The following is a 25326-nucleotide window of genomic DNA, read 5'->3' on the forward strand; positions in this document are numbered from 1 at the left end:
ATTAACTCATTTAATATTATGTGTATGATGTTTAGGTTGACAATTTTTATTTTAGATTGGAGATTATTTTATATTGAAGTTTATTTTAAATTGATTTTTTTTTAAATTTAGGTGGATTGGTAGGCCGACCCGTTTAGCTCACCAAGCCATGGTGGGTGAATCAAGTTGAAAAATTTTGAACATCTCAATAGGTGGATTGAGTTAGACTAACCCACATAGAAAGAGGTTCAAACAGGTCGAATCAACCTATTTTAACAACCCTAATTTAAAGCTTTCACAAGTCTTAAAAGAATCTAATAAAAAATAAAAATTCCTTATAAATATTTATTTTTAAAAATAAAACAGTCTTTGAAATCAAATTTTTGGATAAGGATAAAAAAAATATTAACACACTACTACGATATTCATGAACAATTGTTTTTAATTAACTAAACAAATTATTATTATTTTTAAAACATGTATCTCATCTTAAAATAATTTAAAATATAATTAAGGAGAAAGAAAAAAAAATTATGGATTTATTTATTTATTTATATATTATTATTATTATTATTATTATTATTATTAATTATTATTATTATTCGGCTTGACAAGAGTGGTTAATTTCTCTACTCCATAGTTATCTTCTAATGATAAAGAAGAATCAGAATTTATCTTTTTGTTGTTGTTGAAAATATAGCATATTGATTATTTTTATAAAATTTTAATATTTATGAAATGATACAACTCACATGTCCTAGAAATAGGATAAACAAATATGTCTCACTCAAATCAATTTTTTAGAATATTTTAATTTGTTTTTTTTAAGTTAATTTGTAATTAAAAAAAACGTTTTGAAACACTAAATTGTCATAACTTATACCACATAACTTTAAAATTAAGAAAATATCACATTTAATTAATTTATTATTTGTTAATTTTTCATTATTTATTATTGATTTATTATTTAATTTGATGAACTATGAAATTTTATTTTAATTAGAGATTCTAAAATATTTTATTTAAAAACTGTCTTAAAACTATCACGTCTTCATTAGTCGCGTCTTAAGAAAATTTTAATGATAAACTAAGAGAATGTAACGGCCAATCAATTTTTTTTCTTCTAACAATTGTACTTTCATTTTACCTTTAAATATAGAAGCTTGATTTTAATATTATGAAATATTTTGATTTTGTTCTTTCATTAAATGATGAAAACATATTCTTTTTTATCACACTTATATATGATACAAAATGAAGAATATATTTAGCTATTTTCAAAATTTAAAAAGAAATATATATTTTTCTATTTTTAATAAAACTGAGGTTCGATTAACTTTTTAAATCATTAAAAATTAGGTCTATTCATTTTATAACATATTTTATTACGTATTTGATTTCTCTTCAATCTCATTTTCACTAAAATATCTTTTTTTCTCTCTCTCTCTATCTCTCTCTTATCCTTTTCTATTACTCCACTAATCATATCTACTTTTTTTTTAATGTTTTTCTTCTTCCAATCTATTCTACCCGAAAATGGGTTAGATATGTATTTGACTTTTTTTGGTATGTTAAATAGTAGGATAAGATGGAAGACCGGACTTAGGTACGTTATTACCCCAATACTTTATAAGCTTCCTTTTTATTAGCTTCACATGGCGCGATGATGGTGACCCGTAAAAGTTTTCAAGGAAAAAGTCTGAAGTTCCTTTTAATAAATTACTATAGCGTACTTGCAAAATATATTTTGAAACAGAAAGCTTTGTTGGACAGTTACTAAGCGAGAGTTTCTAGTTCTTAACTTTTTATATACATGTTTTTTTATATTTTATTTTGTACTTTAATATACATTTGATAGATAATTTAAATTTGCTCATTAATTAAAAGATAACTAAATAAAATCAAGAAGTTCAACTGAATTTGGATAATCATCAATAGAAACAAGAATAATAATATTAATGCTGGACACATAAAACACTGAGGCCATACGCACATAGATGGCCTACTTTATTATTACAACAGAAGCGAGAAGAAGTTCATGCATAAATAATACATAAGACAAAACATAGAACGCAAGAAAGCGATTGAATGAGGCAGTGGTGGATTTAGTTTGGGAGATTTGCTTCCTTATCCTTTCTGAAGAGTTTGTGATGAATATGCTGAGCAAAAGTGCGAGGAGGGAAGAGTGCTGGTTCTGTTTCAGTGACAAGCTCAGGAAGTGGCTGAAGAATGATCTTCTCCTTCGGGGGTTCACAGAACACTGCCCACGATATTCTAACCTTTTCCTTGTTCACCAAACCCCTATGAAGAATGCTCTTGTACTTGCCGTTGCTCAGAATCTCAATGGTGTCACCAATGTGCATGAAAATCGAATCGGGCACGCATTTTGCTGTTATCCATTGCCCTTCGTGGAAAAGCTGAAGACCAGGCACCATGTTATGAACGAGGAAAGTGAGTGAACTTACATCGGTGTGTGCTTCAACTCCCAGAGCAAGTTCTGGCTGGGGACATATTGGGTAATAGTTTATCTTCAATTGAAGTAAAAGCTCTTCCATTCCTCCAACTTCCTTCTCTAGCCTCCCTCCTTCCAAACCCAATCCAACAGATAGTGCCTCCAGAATCTTGGTCGCAAGCACCCTTAGTCCCTTTGCATACTCGCTTGTAACCTCACTGCATGCATGCACCAAACATTATAAAAGTAAATTCTTTTTAATTAAATATCATTCATATCTTGTGTCGGGACTTAATTAATATACCTAACCTTTAACAGAAAAGATAAAGGGGAATTAATTGCTAGCTGGAATCAGCACGTAATCATTATATATTCACCTAAAAAGGATCTGCTAGAATCAATTGGAACCCCACAGGGTCTAATTGGTTAAAGCGCTTCTGATTAATTTTCGTACCAAACAAGTATTTTTTTCATATCAAAGATGCTAATATAGCGACAAATTCTGCAAAAAGTTACTCGGTATCTACTTAATAGAATATCATTGGACAGGTATTAAATTATAAAAACCAGCTCGTGTAATACGAATTGGCACAAACAGCATCTTGTTTTCACACCTTGTACTCTTTATATTTATTGATAGAGAGTAGTGGTGACTCCTGAGAGATATGATGATGATAAGTAGTTAGTATACTCACGTATAATCAGCAGGCGTTTTGGGCCAGATGGATAAGTCGCGTTTGTCCTCAGGGAAAATGAGGTGGAAGAAGTAATCTTCCCACTCGAGTTGGCCACTGGCATTGTTGGCGAGTTTGCTTCCATAGCCTTGAATCATGCCAGCAACCTGGTCATTCGCGTACTTCTCCTTTTCCTCAATGGGAAGTGCAAAGAAGGTTTCGCCAGCTTTCTTGAGACGGTTCAAGAGGTCACTGGGGATGCCATGGTTCACCAAGTTCATCACACCCCACTCTTCTGCGGCTCTTTTCAGCTTCTCAAGGCACTTGGCACGAACCAACTCATCCTCAGAGTCTATTTCTGTCAAGTCAATAGTTGGAACTTGAGGACCCTCTTTCTTTTCCTCCTCAAACACGTCCCCTATGCTACTCAACTCTTCTTTGGGTCTCACGTACTCCTTCGGAATAGACTGTATTTTGCTGCACGACAAGGTTTCAACTCTTGGAGTTGGAGCCAACGTCCCCATGTCTTTAATAATAATATTATTTAGTTACCAACTTCTCTCTCTCTCTCTCTCTATGTATCTGTAATGTACCCTTCTCCTTTACTACACTCTGAGCCTGAGGACCTGATTCCCCCACCTTAGCCTATATATAATTTGTTACCTTACTCAGCTACTGTAAGCTATGCTAGTGTACGGGTAATCACGTGCCCAGCTTCTCAAGCGGAAACTCAACGCTCGACCGTTGGTTAAACCACGTGATCCACACACCCAACTGCCTAACCCTCTCCTAAAATTCTTTTGCTTTAACTTTTCCACTAATTTGGCATTCTATCAACCTTAATCAACTTCCCTCGAACATTGCGTAAAACGGAAGTTAAATGCAAAAATCAAGTTAAATATTTTGGGACATCTAACAATTAATTTATTCTTCACATAACATATCCCAATATTAATTTCTTACTAAATAACTCATATTTTATATCATATTTTAATGTTTAAATTATTAAATTAAAAAAATTTAATGTGTTGATTAAGTCTATAAATTTTTAAAAATTTTGACAATTTAATCATTAAAACTTGATATAAAACATGAGTTATTAAGTGAAATAAATTTAACTATACTTACTATTTGAGAGTTTTTTCAATTTTATAACTTATATTTTATATCAAAATTTATTGATCCAACCTTTAAATTAAAAAAATTTAATACATAGATCAAGTTTGTAAATTTTATAAAAAAATTGAAAACTATTTGATACTTTGTTACATAAGTTAAAATCAATGTATAAAATATTTTTACCGTCAATTTGAATTAATGAAACATAGTATCAAATAGTTTTCAATTAAAAAAAGTTACGGACTTGATGTATATATACAATATGAACCTTTAATTTAATGATTGAACTATTAAAATTTTATGTGTAATATAAGTTATTTAGTGGAGTCTATTTTTATATATGTGTGTATGCACAATTAGTTTTATTTACCAAGCTTGATTTTCAGTGCAAATTTAGTTTATTTGGTTTATAAACTGTGTTGAAGATTCCACATCAACTATAAATAAAGTCATAATAGTGTATTGTTAAGTCTCAATTTTACCTCTTTTTGGATGAGACTTATTGAACAAATTTCACTCATCCTTTGAACCATTGCAATATAATTGTTCTCTTTTTGGTTCATTTTGTGTGCAGATATAACTAACCCAAATTTAGCTAACAATACCTTAATACACCTCATTTTTTGTGCAGGTATTGAGCTAGGGACTTGAGGATTGAAGATCCATAGGATTGGAAACTAAAAGGAGCTAAGGAGCAGAGAAGAGGTTATGCGCCGGGCGCAAGGTGATCCGCGCCGGGCGAGCAAAACAGAGCATCTCACCTCTGGAAGCTATTGCGCCAGGCGCAATATGAATTGCGCCGGGCGTGTCCTGAAGACAGAGGGCATTTGGAAGGCCATGCGCCGGGCGCGAAGACTTATGCGCCGGGCGCATGAACCCTAATCTGTCTCCCCAAGCTCGTATTTGAAGGCATTTTCGGGGACTTCTCCCCCATTCTCACATTGGGCGCCTCCAGGAGCTACGGAAGGGATTCCCAGAACTTGGGATCGTCCGTGTGCGGATCTTTCCTTCGGTTCTTCATCCTCCTTTCATCTCTATTTTGTATTTGTCCTCTTTGTTGAGTGGTTTCACTCATTTTGTGGGGTTAGATGTAGCCAACATACTCTATTGTAATCCTTACGTTTTCAATGATATATATATTTGTTGTTTCATTCATTGTTGTGTTTGTTTCTTTGCTTAATGCTTGCTTTAGATTGATCACCCTTTGCATGATTTAAGGTTCCATTGAGTATTGGGAAATACCTTTGAAATTAGTTCTGGAACATATGCCTAGTGGAGATTGTATCTAGGGATAGAGCTTGACCCATTAGTAGTCTTAAACCCTAGCCCGTAATGCAGGTGTAGGTATTGGGTACTCAAGGGATTGATATTCAATATCTGCACCTAGGCTCTTTCTCTAAGGGATTAGGTTTGAGTAAACTTATAGGTTGACTAAGCAATGAATTTAACAAGAGATTAAGGATACATTAGTGTTACGTTCGGTGAAATCTGACCCCCACAGCCTCACAATACCATTATCCCATTTCTACTCTTTCCCATTCTAAAACTAATCTTTCTATAGTTTTAACATTCCAATAGTCATGCTCTTCATCTCACATTTACATGACAAACTATAAATTGGAATTATTCTTTAGTCACGAATAGTCAATAAATGCTTATTTTACCTTCTAATCCCTGTGGATACGATATTTTTACTACTTGAACGGCCGGTATACTTGCCGTGTTTGAGACCGTTGATGGAATTAAACTGATTTACAATTATAACAAAAGTACTTCAACGGAAATCTCAACATGTATATAAAAGAAAAATAAGTATCACTTTACAAGTTGATTTTGTAAGGTTGAATTAACAATTTCTTAAGATAGTATCAAAGTGTATCATAACCTATATCTTGGGATTTGTCAAAAATCTCACATCGACCAATAATAAAGTCATGATAATGGTGTATATAAGTGAAAAATAATTATTATCTTTTAAGTCAATTTTATAAATATTAAGTTAGACTCATAATTCACTTTCTTAAAACCAACACTAATATGTTAATTATTAAATTGAATGTTGATTCATTGATGACATGCAATGTTGTTGCTCTCATTTTTAAAACTCAAATGATAACAATGATTTTTTCTTAATTAGAATTATTTGTCAAAATGTCACACAAAATACTTTTAAGTATTCAAACGTTACACAACCATCTTACTCAAATCCCTAAGGTCATCCAAAATCTACTTATATACACATCGAGATGAACCTCAAAGAAAATGATCAATTCAAAAAATGTGATTATTGTTGAATTATTGGACATTCAAGAAATAAATGCCCACCGCAACAATTAGGATTTTGTTATTTTAATGTATTTTGTGTCTGAATAATAAAAAAAATTTAAAAATTCATGTAATAAATTTTTTTGTAATTTATATTATTTAAATTTAATTTATCCTTTAAATTTATTTTATACTTTGAATATTTTTAATAACATTATACTTTATTTATTTAAATATGTGTTTATATATATATTAAAAAAATATTTTTATCAATTAAAATTTAAAGTAAAAAAAAATATGAAGACTTTTTAGAACCAATTCAAGATATAAAAGTGATTCTATTGAATTCACTATCATGAAAATTATGAATATTAATCATTGTTTCATAAAAAAAAAATTATACACATTAAACAAATTACACAAAAATTAACCTTTATAACAAATTTAAAAAGTTCAACTAAGTAAAATAAAATGTTTGTCTACAAGTTTTATAATTTTTTTATAATAATTTATATTTTAAAATAAATTTATAAAAATATTTAAATTTATGTATTTATTATTTTATAAATTATTTTATTTTAGTTTATTCTGTATTTTATTATTTAAAAAATATATTTTTACATATTAAAAATACATTTTTATAGACTCGATTTCTCGCTATATAAAATAGTGTGTCATGTTGAGGAATAAAAATGATCGTGAATAAAAATAATTATGTGGTATTTGAATGGTTAAAAGTATTTTGTGGCATGCAGACAAAAAATTATGATTTTTTATTACGTCATGAATTGTAATCAACGGATTATGCGTACCAGGCTATGTACAAAAAAAATAAAAGGATTATGGGTTCCAGTTCGCATTTATTATTTATAGAATGCTAAACAACTTTCTACATACTATCATTGCCATGTGTCCAATGCTTTTTAAGTTTTGGTTTTTTTTTATCATTGTATCCGTATAATTTATTCTTTATTCCAATTTTATAAGTTATAAGTGGTACCCTTTTTTGTAAATAAAAAATAACTAATTGATTTGGCCACTGTGGTTAAACATTTTTATATTATCTGTTTACACGATGTTTAACTTATTATGTTTTTTTTAATATTATATAATTTTATTAAAATATTATTTCATTTTTATTGATTTGATCATGATTCGGCCATTGATCAACTTAAATTATTTTTAATCAATTTAATGACTGATTTTAAAAATATTAATGTAATTTGAATGTGTGTTATGAATATAATTTTAAATAGTAATTTTATAAATTTAAAAGGCAAGAATAAATCTATCTGAAATTTAAGAAATAAAAAATATATTTTAATTTATTAAAAGAAATGACTGATATTCAAACAAGAGCACCCTAAAAAAAGATGGTAGATGACACTTGACAGACATGTGGTTATGCAATATGCACCAATGACTTTAATTTGGACGTACGTGATTGAAAGAAGTATTACTCTATTGGCCATAGAATATTAATTGTTAGACAGACTATGGAAATCTACGGTACTAGTACATTATCAACCATAAAAATAATATAGATTTGAACTTTATTTTTTTTAAATGCGTTTATATATAAAAATATATTAACGACAACATAATTTTTATGTTAAAATAACAAAATTATTTTCTATTATCTATACTGTTAATAATCATTTTAACTTTTGTTTTACATAGACCATTTTATCATTTTTCATTAACTCAGAAATTTAAATAATTTTCTCTTTCTCAAGGTTTTTTTTAGTATTAAACTACTTACTCTTTATAAGTAACTATTTACAGAATAAATAACTACTAACAATCATCTATCATATCTTTCAAATAATAATTTCTCATATTTTATCGAATGAGAAATAAATAATGTATTTGGTGGGAGAATGGCTGACAACGTGACAAAAATTACAAGCCATATATTCATCTTGAATGCGTGTTTTCATCCATCGTAGTTGTGTGGATAGCTACCTAACACTGAATATGTGTTGTCTTAGTCATTGCATTGCATATCCCTTTGCGCATGCGTGCTTCAACTAGGGATTTTATAAATTCAAAAAAATTTAATTTTTTTATATTTTAATTATTTCAATTTTAATTTTTATTATTTTAAAAATATTTTACTTAAATAAGTTAATTTTTAATTTTTTATTTTTTATTTTAGATATGATAATCTGATTTTATTGTGGTAAATTTAATTTTAAAAATATATTTATATATTGAGATTTTTAAATTAAACTTTATAAAAATAAATATAAATTAATTTAAAAATATTTAATCATTTTAAAAATTAATATTAAATAATATTTAATAATTTTAAAATTATTTTTAAATATTTAATAATTAAAATAATGAAGAGATAAGATAAAATATATAAATGGAATAAGATAAATAAATATAAAAAATTTTAAATTCTTAGTTTTTGAGAAAATTTAAAATTATATTATTTTAAAAAACAATTACAAATATTTTATAAATTTTTCATCCAAATAAAATATTTTACTTAAAAAAATTTAAATTTTTATAAATAAATAAATTACTTTATTTAAATTCTTCATCTAAATACATTAATGATAATAGTTGAAAGCTCAAATTATACACATTATTTTCATCTAACTTTCGATCAGAATTTTACAATTTTCATTTTTTTAACTCTGAAATTTAAATGAAACACGTGAAGGACGACGACATCTTCAAGTTCATAACCATGCGCACTTTTTTTTTTCTTTCCAAATTTTCCCCTTCCTCACGTTTCTCCTTCACAAGCCCAACATGTGTTTGCTCATTTGTTTCGTTACCTTAAGTAGTAGATTCTATGTGGACTCATCAATAATATTAGGAGGACTCTAGGTCCAAAATGAAAAAACAATGAAATGCTTAAAAACAATTATTAAAAAGTCAAACTATTAAGATATTATTATATTTATTTTTAATCCGTGTAGAAGAGACCCTCCATGTCTTCGTATTTGTTTGAAAATTAGTGAATAATTAGAAAATTTTGAGTGGTTAATTATATTGGCAATATGCAATTATAGAACAAACACTATTAATAAATAGAAGATAAATATTTCCTTTATTAATATTATATATTATAATATTATTTTAATGTGTTAAACTCAATATCAAATAATAAAGTGATACTTGAGTTTGATTAGACTTTAATTATCACCTTGTTGAATTAAATTAGTCTAAGGTCAAGTCTTAAAATATTAATAAAAAAGTTTATAGATATATTATTTTATTTAATTTCTTTAGTTTAAGATAATAACACTTATAAGATCATTTTTAGCAACAATTTGATAATAAAATTGTATTCTCACAACCTGTCAATTCACCAATAAAGAAATATAAATATTTTATTTTGCTCTTTGATAATAGTATAACAATTTTATAATAGGTAATAATTTTTTTTTAAATGTTAATATTCCTCTTTTAGCTTATAAAAGTTCGTATATTAAAGTAGGTTGACACAAGCAGTACAAGATTTGGTCTAAACTTGTGTTTCTCATCATACAAATTTGACATTTCTTGTAACTATAAAATCTTATTTTGGTGAATATACCTATTCAAAAAGATCCTTGGTGCCAATGATGAAACTCTTTTGGTGAATCTCTAATGGCCCCCAATTCATGGAGTATAGTCCTAAGTCAAACTGAACACTGTTGGACTTCAACTAACAACTAAGTGAACAATGGTGTTTGATTTGAGGATCTCTAACATACATTGACTTTCTACCTCGTAATTATGAAAGTACCATCTCCTATCAACTATTTTTATACAAAAAAAAATATAAAAGTTCATATATATATATATATATATATGTGTGTGTGTGTGCAATTGCGATTAAATAATCAATAATAGGAGATCAAAATCTTCATGTTACGCATCAACTTAAGTAAAATGGATTTCATAATGAAAATGGGCTTCAAATGTTGAGTATAACACAGTATTGAACATATATGCACAAATATGCAAAAAAAATTGTAAAGCAAAGAACCAAATAAGAAGATGAAGGAAAAGAGATAAAGGAAGAGAAGATAAAACATTTAAAATTCCTCTATTGTTATTGAATTGGGAGAATGATACAAGATGTTCCTTTATATAAAGAAAGAACCAATAAAACTAAAAATAACCGAAAAGCTGAAAAATAACAAACTTATAAAAATAGTAAAATTAACTTAACAACTAATTAAATAAGTTAAGATGGAAAATAAACTACAATATCCAATATCCCCTCAAGATGGGAGGAATATGTTAGGGAAAGGAACCTTTGAAAGAGTCTTGGTGAGAATGTCAGCCAACTGAAATGTTTTGTTACATGGATTAGTCTAATAGTACCTAGAGTTACATATTCTCTCAAACAAAATGTACATCAGTCTTGATATGCTTGGTCCTTTCACTGAAGGTTGGATTAGTTGCAATATATATACCAGCTTGGTTATCACAATATATCATGCTTGGAGATCTAGGAACATGAAAGTTTGTAAGTAAATTAGAAGTGACCTCATTGGTCATAAAGGCTAATGATTTGTATTCAGCTTCTGTGGGCAGTCTTCTGTCTCTTAGATTACTAGGAAATTAAGTTGCTTCCCATGAATATGCAAAAACATGTTGTAGATTTTTAAGTAAAAAGTCCAATTTAATTCAGATGTGTAGTATGAGGATTTGACACAAATTAATTCAATTTGTGTATTGCAAAACAAATGCCTCACCGAGATATGGTTAAATATAGGCAAAAATATATTTTTCATCCCTTATATTATTTATTAGTGTCAATTTAGTTTCACTTTAATTAATTGAATCAATTTAGTTCCACGTCTTTAAAATGTATCTTAATGTTTGACCATTTGTTTCCTCCATTTAAATACTTAACGGATGTGACACGTGTCATGTTAGCATATCACGTGGTATGACATGTGGCATAATGACATGACACGTGACATGGTAGCATGCCACGTGTCATGACACGTGTCAGATCTATTAAGTATTTAAATAAAGAAAATAGAAAGTCAAATATTAAGATACATTTTAAAGATGTGTGACGAAATTGATTTAATTAATTAAAGTAACACTAAATTAATACTAATAAATAATATAAAAGACGAAAAATATAATTTTACCTTAAATATAATAATTTAACAATGAGCCTTCTATATTGACCTGAATTAGATAATTTAGTATCAGACATGGCTGTAAGACTTCATGAATTTAGTATCAGATATGGCAGTAAGCCTTCTATCTTTTAAATCCTCCCATATGTGTTTTGCAGTGGTGGAAAATATGATACTAGCAATAATGGCAGCCAACAGCACTACTACATTAATAATCATGGCCTACCAATTTCTTTTTAGGTCAATAATCGTGTACTAATGATGACATTTTTTGGTGGTCATAATTTCTAAACCAAGGCAAACAAGAATTTATTTTCCTTTCTTCCCCAACCACGTTGTGCATCGTCATCGTCTTTCGTCTTTGGTGCCGACAATGCCATCATTTTCGATGTCCCCAACATCATCGTCTTCCTCAACAAACAGGACCAGGTTACACGAGGAGCTTCTCCAGCTTGCGGAATCGGAAGTTCGTGAGCTTCTTTCCTTGTACGAATTCCCCGACGATGATGTTCCCATCATTTCCGGTTCCACATTGCTGGTTTTGGGATGACAATGTTTCAAAAAGATTCTGGATGAGACTGCGGAGTTGTTCTCACTCAAATCAATTTTTTAGAATATTTTAATTTTATTTTTTTAAAGTTAATTTGTTATTTTAAAGAAAAGTTTTGAGACACTAAATTGTCACAACTTATATGTTTTATAACTTTAAAATTAAGAAAATTCCATATTTAATTAATTTATTATTTGTTAAATTTTACATTATTTATTATTAATTTATTCATTAATTTGATAAATTTGAAATTTTATTGTTATTATACATTGTAAATTATTTTATTAAAAAAGTGTCTTACAACTACTACCTTCTCATTAATCATGTCTTAAAAAAAATTAAGAATAAACTTAGACAACATCACATCTAATTAATATTTTTTAACAATTGCACTTCATTTTACCATTAAATATAGGAGCTTAATTTTAATATTATGAAATGTTTTGGATTTAACAAAACCAAAAATTACACAAATTCAATACAACCGGTAAAATACAACCCATGAAATTTTAATTAGTCAAATCTAACCAAATTTGAATTTGGAAACATCCCTAATATTTTAGTTTATTTTTATTGTCACGAACTATAGAAAAATTATATCAACATAAAATTAAAGGTGAAAAGTTATTTTCTAATTCACGAAAATTTCATATTTACTCTAACTTTTTACTCTAACTATATGTAATTTTAAAAATATTAAAATCTAAGTAACCACATTTTAAAATTTAGTGAGAGAGTGAGAGATACCATTCCTCATTAGTATAATATTTCTAAGAATAGGATAGAATATTAAAGTTTAAAATAAGCTGGACAAAAAAGTATAGTTTAAATTTGATTTACGAAAATAAAATATAGTTATCTTACTTAACTCGGCAGGAAATTAATTAGGTGCATTGAGTTGGGTTATTAGAGGTTTTGTTGGGGCCACCTCTGGGCACATGATAAAGCCAACAGAGCATATCCACGTGGGCAGGAGTAGGGGAACGGGAGGTTTCAATTGGACACGTACATGATGCAGTTCACAAGACATGTCTGAAAACCTACGTGAAACGAAACAAAGTATTAGTATCCAAGAACATGATGTGAAGGAAAGGGAGAATAAGCCGTTGCACTTCCCTCCACACGTTCATCCTCGCCTTATCTCTTTCTTTCCATCCCCTCCCTCAAAATGCACAAAATCAGACCATTACCCATAAGCATACTTTGTGTTGCTAATCATGGCTAGCAAAATGGTCTTCACGCTCACAAGTCCATTCACTGCCCCTTCACCAACACTCTTCTCCTCCACTTCTGCTTCTCGACTCCACCTTCTTCAATTCACTGCCCGCCACTTCTGCCTTCGCCGCCGCTTATTTCTCTTTTCCCCCAAGGCCACTGCCGATCAAGGTCTTATCACTAACACCATGCATCTTCTTATTTCATACTACCACCTTTTAACTTTTTATTTTCTATATTTTCATGCAGGCAAGGTTGAGGAAGATGCTGTTGTTGATAGTAAAATCCTACCCTATTGTAGCATAGAAAAAAAAGATCAGAAGAAATCAATTGGTGAACTTGAGCAGGAATTTCTTCAAGCTCTTCAAGTACGGGAAACAAAAATCAAACTAGCTACTTCATTTTAATTAACTGCTGAATTTATTTTAACTTGTCCATGAACAGGCATTCTATTACGAGGGGAAGGCTATTATGTCAAATGAGGAATTTGACAATCTTAAGGAAGAACTCATGTGGGAAGGGAGCAGCGTTGTGATGCTAAGTATGGACAAACTTCACTCACAGTAGCATCAAATGAATTGTAACTTCATCTTATTTTTTGAGTTTGTTGATTCGCTTTGTAGGTTCTGATGAGCAAAAATTTCTCGAAGCGTCTATGGCTTATGTGTCTGGAAAACCAATCATGAACGACCAAGAGTTTGATCAGTTGAAACTCAGGCTAAAGGTTTGCTACTAATTCTCATTCTCATATGAAACTTGTACGCAATCATATATTTATTTATTTACTTACTTATAACTTATAAGATAAAACACATTTAAATTTAAATCATTAGTTAATTCTCTTTTGCTATAAACTTAATTAATTCAAACCTTCTAATGTTTAATGACACATGCTGTATTTTCTAGATGGAAGGGAGCGAAATTGTGGCTGAGGGTCCTCGGTGCAGTCTTCGTAGTAGAAAGGTATGTGTTAATATGTGTGGCCGTTTAAACGATTAAATCGTTCAAATATTGAATAAAAACGTATATAAAAATATACTATGCACAAGCAAAACTCAATCTATTGAAAAAATAACAGTTCGAATCAAATTCTTTATCGGAATTTTAATCCCTTGCTGTCTAAGTAATTAATATAGAGTGCGCATGCAGCTTTGTATTTGTTTTATCTGATGTTTAGAATTATATGAAATAAAATGATTTTGACAGTTGATACAGAGCTTATGTTTTATTATAAAATAAAATAATTCGACAGTTGAAATTATCTACACTTTAAAAAATTATTGACCACAGTTATCCTCGTATCGGCTTGTCAAATTAGATCTTGCTTCTCAAGTGTAGTGAAAAAAGTAATTGTATCTTCTGTAGTCAATTGCACTTATTCTAGTAATAAATGATTCTCTAAATATTAAATTATAGATAGATAGATGGATATGCTTTTTCTTGCTATTATCAAGATATCTGTTTTCTAATTCGACATTACGCCATTGAGATGAGTAAAGGGCTCTGTTAAGATGTTTATTCCTTAATAATTGACATCCTTTTACAGGTTTACAGTGACCTGTCTGTTGACTATTTAAAGATGCTCCTGCTGAACGTCCCAGCGACTGTGATTGCACTAGGATTGTAAGTGACCCTCTTTCTGTGTATGCACAGCATGGCTTCATGATGTGTTTAATTTAGCGAAAATTTGATTCCTGCTACTACCATTAAGCTGATCATATATTTGTCACATTGTAATACACCCTAGTTCTCTGTTGACTGTCGTATAGCAACCATAGAATTAAAGACATTTTTTCACATTAATATCCATTTTTTTAAAATCCTTTTATCCTTCTCAAATCATGGTTTTCATCCCAAATGATGGGCAAAAATATGTGTTTTCTAGGCCTGTTTTTATAGCAAGGCCAAGTAATGTAAAGTTACTGTTTGCATAAATCAGGTGTTGATTTTATTTTTATTTTTTTATTTTTGCCTTTTCCATTTCTTTTCCTATATTCTGTTAGGTTCTTCTTCTTTGATGAGTTGACTGGATTTGAGGTCTCATATTTTATAAAGGTATGCTCCCCTCTTTTTCCATGCTCTAGCATTATTATTAATTGGTTATTCAGATGTAGTTTGATTTGAATGCCATCAGATACACAACACAATAGTTTCGCTCTTACAGTTCCCTCTTATATTCCATTGCCCTCGTCATATCAAGAGGCAATGGAATATAATAGTAATACCTTTAATTATTTTAACTAATGTAGTAAATTGTTAAGTGCAGATTCCAGAGCCTTTTAGTTTCATTTTAACTTGGTTTGCCGCTATTCCCTTTATTCTGTGGCTGGCTCAATCAATCACAAGGGCAATTGTAAACGATTCTTTGATTTTAAAGGTACAATTTTGGTTTCACTGTCTCTTTTATGTTGAACCAGTTCATATACTAACATAGTTTTACCTTTAAAGGGCCCTTGTCCTAACTGTGGTACTGAAAATACCTCTTTCTTTGGGACTATACTGTCGATTTCAAGTGGCAATTCCACCAACAATGTGAAATGTGAAAAGTAAGTAAAAAAATAGTTACCCCTGCTTTACCCGCTCCCTGTCTCTTCATATTATTCATTTTCCTATCATTAAACTAATATGATTTATGATAGATCATTAGTTTAACCATCCAAAGTTATATTTTGCCTCAGCTGTGAAACTAAAATGGTGTATGATTCAAAAACGAGATTGATTACATTACCAGAAGGAAGTAATTAATGCCTAAATGGAGGTACATTAATTTTATTTCACTGCTAAGTAGCATATATTTATGGCATATGAGCAGATTTTTGTGTCCGGTTAAGAATGTGCAACAAAGACATCCAGTGACGTACATGTTATACGTATTCTTATACCTACAGGCATGGTTGATACTTTGAGATGAGATGAAGCTAGTGACCAATTTATGAAGTCAGGAACCGTGGTCATCGATCCCCTATAGGTCATAAAATCAGTGTTCTCACTAGTAAATTGTAATTGAATTGTATGAACTTTGTATAGCATACGCAGAATCGTCCACCGGAAGAGATGAGTTATACGAGGATATTCTTAACATCAATCGATCTGGTCCAACCTAAAATATTATAACATGTCCAAGAAGATCTTTAAGTTTTTGGTTGGGCCTTTTTGCAAAATCCTATGCAGATGCGCCCCATTGAGACTTGATTAGAAATTTGATAGGGTTAAAATCCCTCGATTATTGTCAGTGATGATATTTAAAAATAGATTTTGTTTTTCTTTTCAAAATACTTAAAAATAAGACTAGAACCTCGACTCATAAGTCATAACTCCAATAACAATACTTAACTATTGAATTCATAGATTTCATTTCATATATTAATGAAAGTTATAGTATATATATTTTTTCAATAAGAATAATTGTACATATATATTTTTATATCATTATTTGTACATATATTTATTGCTATTAAATAAAATATATATATATATATATATATATATATATATATAAATTTTATGTGTATACTATTATACTATCAGTATTAATAAATTATTAGTATATTAATTTATAAATTGATAATACCAACTTGAATTAACGCTAGAGAAAAGGGACTCACACTATTTAACAAAATAATTGAACTTTGAATCCTAGTTCTTGCGTTTAACAAACTCTTGAGAGTTGAAGGATGATTTTTCTTTTATAAATTAATAGTTTAACAAATATAACTATACCAACATAATTATAAACATATTATAAGAAGGTTAACTGAAAATATATTATATAGGTATTAAATATTTGATTTGTATATTTTAATCACTAAAATTTATATTTTTCTAATATATTTATATCATGACTAATATATTTATATTAATGTAAAATTATATTAATATATTAATTTATATTTATTAAATTATTAGTTTGTCTAAAAGTATACTAATAATATTAAATTATATCAATAATATTATTAATACTATTAATATATATATATATATATATATAATTTTTTATTTAATTTAAAAAGATATTATTTGATGTGTAAATAAAAACTAACCAATTTTAACATTAAATTGGTCTTAAAAGAAAAAAAAAACTCTTATTTCATATCCAAACATTAATCTCATATCCTATAAAATCCTTCAATTAATTTTATAAAAATTTCACTAAACTTCGAAATCCTCGACTATTAAAATTATTTCATATATAAAATCAATGGTAAACTTTTCAATATTTAGATAAAAATCAATAGCTTGATGCTTTTAAGTGGCTGATAGCGGTAGGACCGAATTTACTTAATTTTAGGCTAAATTTGAAAAAAAAAATTGAAAAACTAAAATATCACATAATGCAAACTAAAGAAATTAAAAATTTATAATAATATAATTAAAACAACTTTTATTTGTTATTGGTTTGTTCTTGGTGGGAGGGTTTGGGGACTTCAATAGTTCAAGGAGTGGAGTCGGTTGTTAATTACTATACAAGACAATTTAAATACGAAAGTCAGCTAGCTATATTGAAAATTTTATTGACTAACTGATAAACTTAAGAATTATTTGAATGACTAATGAGAATGGATTTTCTAATTGCTGCTCGGTGGATGAAATACATCACGCGAACCTATGAAACTTGTCCGCACGTTTGTTACTCAAAATACTCTTACTCTTTCTTTCCATTGTGTCTGTGGATCAATAATCCTTTATTAAGCAAAAAAATAAACTAAACTAATATAAAATAGTACATATTCATTGTACGTCCTGTGATCGGGATTTGTCTTGTCGTCTATGCATACGTATATACCTTTGTCTAACCATATTGCTGCATAGCAAAAAACAAAAGGACAATATTGTTGACTTTGCAATCGTGGGGATCACTAACCATAACGCAACTTCTTACACTCGACGACGTGCTATATATGGGAATCGTACCTTATATATATATATATAAAGGACGCATGTACTTGTTAATGAACATCGCATTGCATTCCTTCGATCTCCTCTAGAATTGAAGTATTCAAAACTTAATTAACCATGATTGCCATTCTCCAAAAGCCTACCTTGTTATTATTGATTGCTTTTACATTGATGTTGACGTTCATGGGAGAGCAAGCAGAAGCTGGGGGAATATTTCGACCCAGTCAATGGGCTCTTGCTCATGCCACCTTTTACGGTGATGAGACTGCTTCTGCCACTATGGGTATGTTATCTCAACATTATGGTGTCGCTGTATTGTATCTTATTCAGTGTCTTATTCCTTTAATTGAAGTGTTTCTTTTTTGTTATTACCAAATATAGGAGGAGCATGCGGGTACGGAAATTTGTTTCAAAATGGTTACGGGACAGACACGGTTGCTTTAAGTTCGACGTTGTTCAACAACGGTTATGCATGCGGGACTTGTTTTCAGATAAAATGCTACCAATCGAGTGCATGTTACAAGAACGTGGCCTTCACCACTGTCACCGCCACCAATCTTTGCCCTCCTAATTGGTCCCAACCCTCCGATAACGGAGGCTGGTGCAACCCACCACGTGTGCATTTTGACATGTCCAAGCCTGCATTCATGAAAATTGCGCAGTGGAAGGCTGGCATCGTCCCAGTTATGTACCGCAGGTAATTCTTTAAGTAAATTAATGAAAGTGACCAAGTCTCTTAACACACTAGCTAGTTATGATTTGTTGATTAACGGCTTATATATATATATATATATATATATATATATATATATATATATATATATATCATGGATCACTTTTAATTTTATATGAATAGAATAGCTAATTAAATATCGGTATATTGTGTTTGTTGAATAATAGAGTGCCATGCGTAAGGAGAGGAGGGCTACGATTCAGTTTTCAAGGAAATGGGTACTGGCTATTGGTATACGTGATGAACGTGGGAGGTGGAGGAGATATTTCAAGCATGTCGGTGAAAGGAAGCAGAAGCAGATGGATAAGCATGAGCCATAACTGGGGAGCGTCTTATCAAGCATTTGCAACTCTGGCTGGCCAAGCTCTTTCTTTCAGAATCACTTCATACACCACTAGAGAGACTATCATTGCATGGAACGTTGCTCCTTCCAATTGGAACGTGGGACTAACTTATTCCACCACCGTTAACTTCCGTTAAAGATATATATATATATATATCCCAATTCCTAGCTTTTCCTTGTCTTTTAAAAACTGCTATAACTTTTCTTATATGAAACTATGTGATTGTGTCAGCTGCAGCAGGTGCACTGCACATATTGCTAAGTGTAAAGAATCTGTCACTTTTTGTTAGTTTGACAAGCTTTTAAACCTATATATCCAGTGAAGTTCTTCTTTTCACAGCTGCAACTTTGCAATAAAAAATACAGTTAAAATAATGGCGTTATCGATCTGTAAGTGAAATGTAGACGCTTAATATGAGCACTTGTTATATTTTATGGTGCATATCATTAGACAGTTCCAAATTGTAATTTGCAGAACTTTTGTGATTATTTGACCCCAAAAGTAGAGTAGAAGGTAATTAATTAATCAGCGTTATATGGTAGCTATAGTAGCAAAGGAAAATACTATGGATCAGAAAAAAATACTAGCAAGAAAAATGTGTTTTTATATGCAGGTTTGTCTGGTGTTTTTATATGGCGTTGGACAAAGTTTTTTTCTGTACATAGTAGCGCCATTTAATGTTTATGGGGAAAACTATTTTTTATGCTTTTTTTAAGTAATAGTAATTAATTCAATTTAAATATATATATATATATATATATATATATATATATATATATATATATATATATATATATATATATCAAACACATGTTTTTAGGGAGTTGTTATTCGACAATAAACCTTTTAAAATATTTTTTAATTTAATTTAATTTTTATTTACATAATTATTTATGAATAAATTCTAATATTTTAAATTAAATTATCAATAAATAAAATAATAATAATATGCTGTGATTTTAAATTATTTATCACAAATCAAAAATATAATTTATATATTTAAATATATCTATTTATATAATTTTTAAATACAATTTATATTACTACCAACAATTCTATATATAAAACCATGTTACTTAATATTTATTGAGATTAAGAAAAATAATTAATTTAGTTTATAACAATATAAAAAAATTATTTATTTTTTTTCTTCTAAAACTATTCTTATATTACTTCTTTTTCTTATTTAATTAATATTTGTATATTTTCTAATCATTAGTATGCATGTTTTATATTATTAATCTCTTCTAATTAATATTTACCTTTCTTTTAATCAATTAAAGTGTATATACTTTTTAAATATTTTATAATTAATATATTTTATTAAATTAAAATAATACTTTAATTAAAGATATCTTAATTTAAAAATAATTAATATATAAGTAATATGAATTACTGTTATATAAAGAAATAAGTTATTTTAAGTCGGGTCTTATAAATAAATATATATATATATATATATATATATATTAAAATATATATATTAAAATTTCATTTGTCTATGAAAGACTAAAATACATCATTACCCAAAAAAAATAGTGAATGACTTAGTTTAAATACTAACTTAAACAAAAATTAATATAAAAAAATAGGTTGTTGATAAAAAATAAATAAATAAGACATGTATATGATTTTATTAGGGATGATAATGGAACTTCGTGGAGATGGGTAGTAGGATATCCATCCTATCAAGTAAAAATTTATCTCATACTTGTCTCGTATTTGTTCTATACCTATGTGAGTATCTATTTAGCAAGTACTTATAAATTTCATGGATATTTATGAAATATTAAAAAAGTATCATAAATAACTTTAAGATTATATTTAATGTTAAGTATATTCAAATATAAATGATAAAGAATTGATATTAATTATTGAATTTGTGATTAATGATAATTTTTAAATTATTAATAATATAAGATAAAATATAAATATTTAAGTAATATTATTTAGCGGATACCCATGAGTATGAATACTATTATAATTGTCTCGTCTCGTTTAAAAACAAGTAAAAAAAACACATGTACTCTTTACTCACAGTATTCATTTAGGTTAGATATTTATTATCTATGGCGAATTTTATCTACAAATATCCATGAGTGTGAATTTTTTGTCATCCTTATAATTTATCTTCACAATTTGTTATAAAAAAATAATTTAAAAAATTAAAGAATAAATATGCAACTTGAAATTTTATTTAGAGGGTTGAAGAGTTTGAAATGACTAGGAACAAGGTATTACTTGGTACTCTTTTTTCAAGAAAAAAAAATCATGTGAATTTTTTTTTTTTTTTTTATATCTACCCATATATATTAACCACAAACTTTTATCTTGTGTAATAGTATTTTTATAAGTTTTTTTTTCAACAAAATAATTTTTATATTTTTTTTTAACTTTTCATTTAATTTGATTTTTATTTGTGACTATTATTTATAAATTTCAATCTTTTTATGTTAAACATGGACTTCAATCGTACGATAATACTTTTATAAACTTTTATGAATATTTTTAAGTTCTTAACTAATTTGATTTTGTTTATCATAATTATTTATAAAATTCAATCCCTATATATTAAAAATGATTCTTTATATTGTACGATGGTGTTTTTATGAACTTTTCATTAACAAAAAAGTTTTTATGAAATTTTTTAATTTCTTATTTAATTTGGTTTTTTTTATCTTAATTATTTGTGGATTAAATTTTAGAATTTTAAAATAATTTATCAATAAATAAAAATAATATTGTGTTATAAATTGTTTATCATAAATCTAAAATATAACTTATATGTCTATATGTGCAATTTTTAAATATGATTGATATATTTAAACATAACATTTATTTGTTTACATGACTTGTTATAAATTTTAGTTGTAACATTGTGATTGTTGTAAATTAATTATTCATTTTATTAATCTTGATCATTGTTGTGGTTAGTCATTAATTGTTGTGGGACTCTAAGAATTAAGGAATCCTTATGAGTTTTAGTGGTTGAGTGTTGTTCTAAATAGAGGTTAAATTGAGTTGTTAAGGAAAAACTATATAAGATATTTATTTAAAAGTTGACTTCATAAATTCATTTCTTCATAAATCTTATAGAGAAGTGAGACAAACTCTGGAGCTATGGAGAGCCATCTTTCCTTCTAATTTCACAAATTTACTCTATTCCTTCCTTGAGAGTAGATTATTGTTGAGATTTCCGTTGGAATTACTTTTGTTATTATTGTAGATCATTTTAATTCTCTCAACGGACTCAAACACGGCAAGTGTACCGGCCGTACAAGTAGTAAATTTATATCGTATCCACATAAACTAGTAGGTAAAATAAGCATTTATTGACTATTCGTGACTAAATAATAATTTCATTTTCATAGATTGTCATGCAATTCAAATAAAGGTTATGACCTATGGAATGTTAAAACTATAAAACTAATTGTGTGTGTGGAAGGGATAGAAATGATATTGTGGTTTTGTAAGATTGTGGGGTTAGATATCACCAAACTTCGCACTGATAAATCTTTAATCTCTTGTTACATTCATTGCTTAGTCAACTCATAAGTTTACTCAAACCTAATCCCTTAGAGAAAGAGTCTAAGTGCAGATAGTGAATATCAATTCCTTGAGTATCCAATACCTACACTCGCATTACGGGTTAGGATTTAAGACTACTAACGGGCCAAACTCCATTCTTAGATACATTTCCCACTAAGTATTTGTTTCAAAGCTAGTTCAAAAGGTTATTTTCCAATACTCAATGGACTCTATATCAAGCAAAGGAGAATCAATCCAAAACAAGCATTAAGAATAGAAACATACACAACAATGAATGAAACAACATATATATATATATATATATATATATATATATATATATATAACTATCATTAAGAACGTAAAGATTACATAAAAGTATCGTTGGTTATATCTAACCCCACAAAATAATGGATAGAACCGCTCAAAATAATGAGGGTAAAACAAAAATAGAGATGGAAGAGAGATGGAAGAACCGAAGGAAAGACCCACACACGAACGATCTCAAGCACTGGGAATCCCTTCCTCAGCTCGTAGAAGTCGCCTAATGTGCAAATGAGGAAAAAATTCTCAAAGTCTTGATCAAATACGAGCTGGGTGAGTTAGGTTAGGGTTAGCACACTCGGCGCATTATGCTTTGTGCCCGGCGCAGAGCCTTCGAGAGAGTTTAGTTACTCTCTGTCTCAAGACACGCCCGACGCAATTACTTTTAAGTCGGGCGCGATGTCTTCCAGAGTGTTTAGGTTACTCTTTGTCTCGAGCACGCCCGACGCATCTTCTTGCACCCGGCGCAGTTCTGAATTGCAGAAAGTGTGACTCTCTGTTTTGCTCATGCCCGACGCGAGTAGTCTTGCACCCGGCGCAGGTACTCTTCTCCTGCTCCTTAGCTCCTTTAATTTCCAATCCAATGGGTCTTTAACTTTCAACTCTTCACTCAATACCTGCACAAAAAATACAAAAAATGAGGTGTATTAGGGTATTGTTAGATGAGTTTTGGGTTAGCTATATCTACACAAAAATTGAATAAAAAAGAAAACAATTATATTGCAAGAGTGCATGAGGTGAGTGAAATTGTTCAATAATTCCTATCTGAACATGTTTATAAATGAGACTTAACAATTATGTGACTATTTGTGTGATTTAGAGCTTCAAAACCAAGAATCAAACATTGATATGTAGTCGTGTGAGGTTTGCTCGAGAAACCTCATTCTTGTCTTTTTCTCATTGTTCAAAATGATCACATCACTTAAATTTAATGATTAATAAACTTCAAATTGATGTTAAGATCAAAATTTCATATTTTTAAAAATAGAAAGACCAAAACTATAGATAAAAAATAATTAAATAAAAAATGTAATTTAGCCAAAAAAATTCAAATAATAAAAAGTCAAATTAAACTTTAAATACCAAAAAACATTTTAAAGACTAAATTAGTAAATATTTAATATTTATAAATAAAATTAAATTATTATTTATCTTTTTCTAAATCAATGATTTATTCTAAATTTTTTGGAAACATGATTAAATTCATTCATCCTTCTCTTAGAAAATAAATACCGGGTATCTCGAAACATGATTATTAAATCCCATCAAATTGATTAATATTTTTTATATAATATCTTAATGCTAATAATTAATAATTATTCTGTACTTATAAAAGGTAAATTTTGTAAATTAAATATTATTTTAACACGGACAGAAATCGAATCTCGAAGCTTATGTTAAATTAATTAATTAAAATTGAACAAATCTTACCAATTCTAAAGTTATAAACATTTTACCGTTTTCCTAATATAATATATAGTTATATATATATATACATATATTATTTTTATTAAATAAATAAATTTTAATTTTAGTATTTTGTATTTTTCTTTTTATTTTTCTAAAATTTAAAATTTTTGTTGTTGTTCTTATTATCATGTATTGTTTTTAACTATTTATTTATTCATTAAAATGTTATCACTCTTGTTCTTAATTATAATATTTGTTATAACTAAATTACACTCTTTAAAAAAATTAGTTAATTTAGTTAAAATTATTAAATTTTTTAATAATTTAAGTTATTTTTTCAAAATTAACATTTTCTCTTTTCACTTAATCTTTTCTCATTTGATTAATTAATGTTTGAAAGAAATATTTACGTGTCTATTAGTATTTTAACTTCTACAATAAACAAGTTAAATATTTATCACATATAACTAAAATTTAGAATAAATAAAGTATATAAATAAATTTTGTATTTAAATATATAAATTATATTTAAGATTTGAATAACTATATATTTTTAAATATATAAATTTTATTTTAGATTTAGGATAAATAACTTATATTGTATCACAAGATTATTTTTATTTATTAATATTTTATTTTTAAAATATTAAATTTAATTAAAAAATAATTATAATACATAAAAATCGCATTAGGTACGGAGTTTAAAAAAACTTTAAAAACATTCATGTTGAA

General features: G+C 28.2%; 3 protein-coding genes across 5 annotated transcripts; 2 read left to right on the forward strand and 1 right to left on the reverse strand.

Moving 5' to 3' along the window:
* Nucleotides 1-1912: 1912 nt before the first annotated feature.
* On the reverse strand, nt 1913-3732 carry LDOX (leucoanthocyanidin dioxygenase). Its single transcript, XM_020360413.3, has 2 exons — nt 3127-3732; nt 1913-2649 (listed from the first exon to the last, which is right to left on the reverse strand). Exons 1-2 carry the CDS (start codon nt 3627-3629, stop codon nt 2085-2087), a joined length of 1068 nt encoding a protein of 355 aa, XP_020216002.1. The 5' UTR covers nt 3630-3732; the 3' UTR covers nt 1913-2084.
* Nucleotides 3733-13206: 9474 nt separating this feature from the next.
* On the forward strand, nt 13207-16444 carry LOC109800982 (PGR5-like protein 1A, chloroplastic). Of its 3 annotated transcripts, none has more exons than XR_014430684.1 (11): nt 13208-13530; nt 13609-13727; nt 13804-13900; nt 13983-14083; nt 14266-14322; nt 14906-14982; nt 15363-15414; nt 15626-15736; nt 15808-15905; nt 16022-16117; nt 16248-16444. XR_014430684.1 is itself a non-coding variant. In XM_029271829.2 (11 exons), the coding sequence occupies exons 1-10, from the start codon at nt 13362-13364 to the stop codon at nt 16102-16104; spliced, it is 948 nt and encodes a 315-aa protein (XP_029127662.1). In that variant the 5' UTR covers nt 13212-13361; the 3' UTR covers nt 16105-16117; nt 16248-16444. The 3 variants fall into 3 exon arrangements, 2 of the variants coding, with proteins under 2 accessions (XP_082922935.1, XP_029127662.1); XM_029271829.2 differs by having other exon boundaries at nt 13212-13530; nt 16038-16117; XM_083066809.1 differs by lacking the exon at nt 16022-16117 and having other exon boundaries at nt 13207-13530; nt 16172-16444.
* A 1019-nt stretch (nt 16445-17463) lies between these two features.
* LOC109799807 (expansin-A7) lies at nt 17464-19670 on the forward strand. Its single transcript, XM_020360442.3, has 3 exons — nt 17464-18538; nt 18637-18952; nt 19156-19670. Exons 1-3 carry the CDS (start codon nt 18373-18375, stop codon nt 19466-19468), a joined length of 795 nt encoding a protein of 264 aa, XP_020216031.2. The 5' UTR covers nt 17464-18372; the 3' UTR covers nt 19469-19670.
* The last annotated feature ends 5656 nt before the right edge of the window (nt 19671-25326 follow it).

Source organism: Cajanus cajan, chromosome 11 (genome assembly GCF_000230855.2).
Source record: "Cajanus cajan strain Asha chromosome 11, NIPB_CcT2T_4, whole genome shotgun sequence".
NCBI lineage: Eukaryota > Viridiplantae > Streptophyta > Magnoliopsida > Fabales > Fabaceae > Cajanus > Cajanus cajan.

Excerpts from the sequence above, each read along its gene's own strand:
- LDOX (XM_020360413.3), bottom strand. The coding sequence starts at position 3,629 with ATGGGGACGTTGGCTCCAACTCCAAGAGTTGAAACCTTGTCGTGCAGC. Across the intron at positions 2,650-3,126 it reads AAAACGCCTGCTGATTATAC|TGAGGTTACAAGCGAGTATG; the intron begins GTGAGTATACTA and ends GCATGCATGCAG.
- LOC109800982 (XM_083066809.1), top strand. The coding sequence starts at position 13,362 with ATGGCTAGCAAAATGGTCTTCACGCTCACAAGTCCATTCACTGCCCCT. Across the intron at positions 14,084-14,265 it reads AGTTGAAACTCAGGCTAAAG|ATGGAAGGGAGCGAAATTGT; the intron begins GTTTGCTACTAA and ends TGTATTTTCTAG. Across the intron at positions 15,737-15,807 it reads ACGATTCTTTGATTTTAAAG|GGCCCTTGTCCTAACTGTGG; the intron begins GTACAATTTTGG and ends TTACCTTTAAAG.
- LOC109799807 (XM_020360442.3), top strand. The coding sequence starts at position 18,373 with ATGATTGCCATTCTCCAAAAGCCTACCTTGTTATTATTGATTGCTTTT. Across the intron at positions 18,539-18,636 it reads GACTGCTTCTGCCACTATGG|GAGGAGCATGCGGGTACGGA; the intron begins GTATGTTATCTC and ends TACCAAATATAG. Across the intron at positions 18,953-19,155 it reads GTCCCAGTTATGTACCGCAG|AGTGCCATGCGTAAGGAGAG; the intron begins GTAATTCTTTAA and ends GTTGAATAATAG.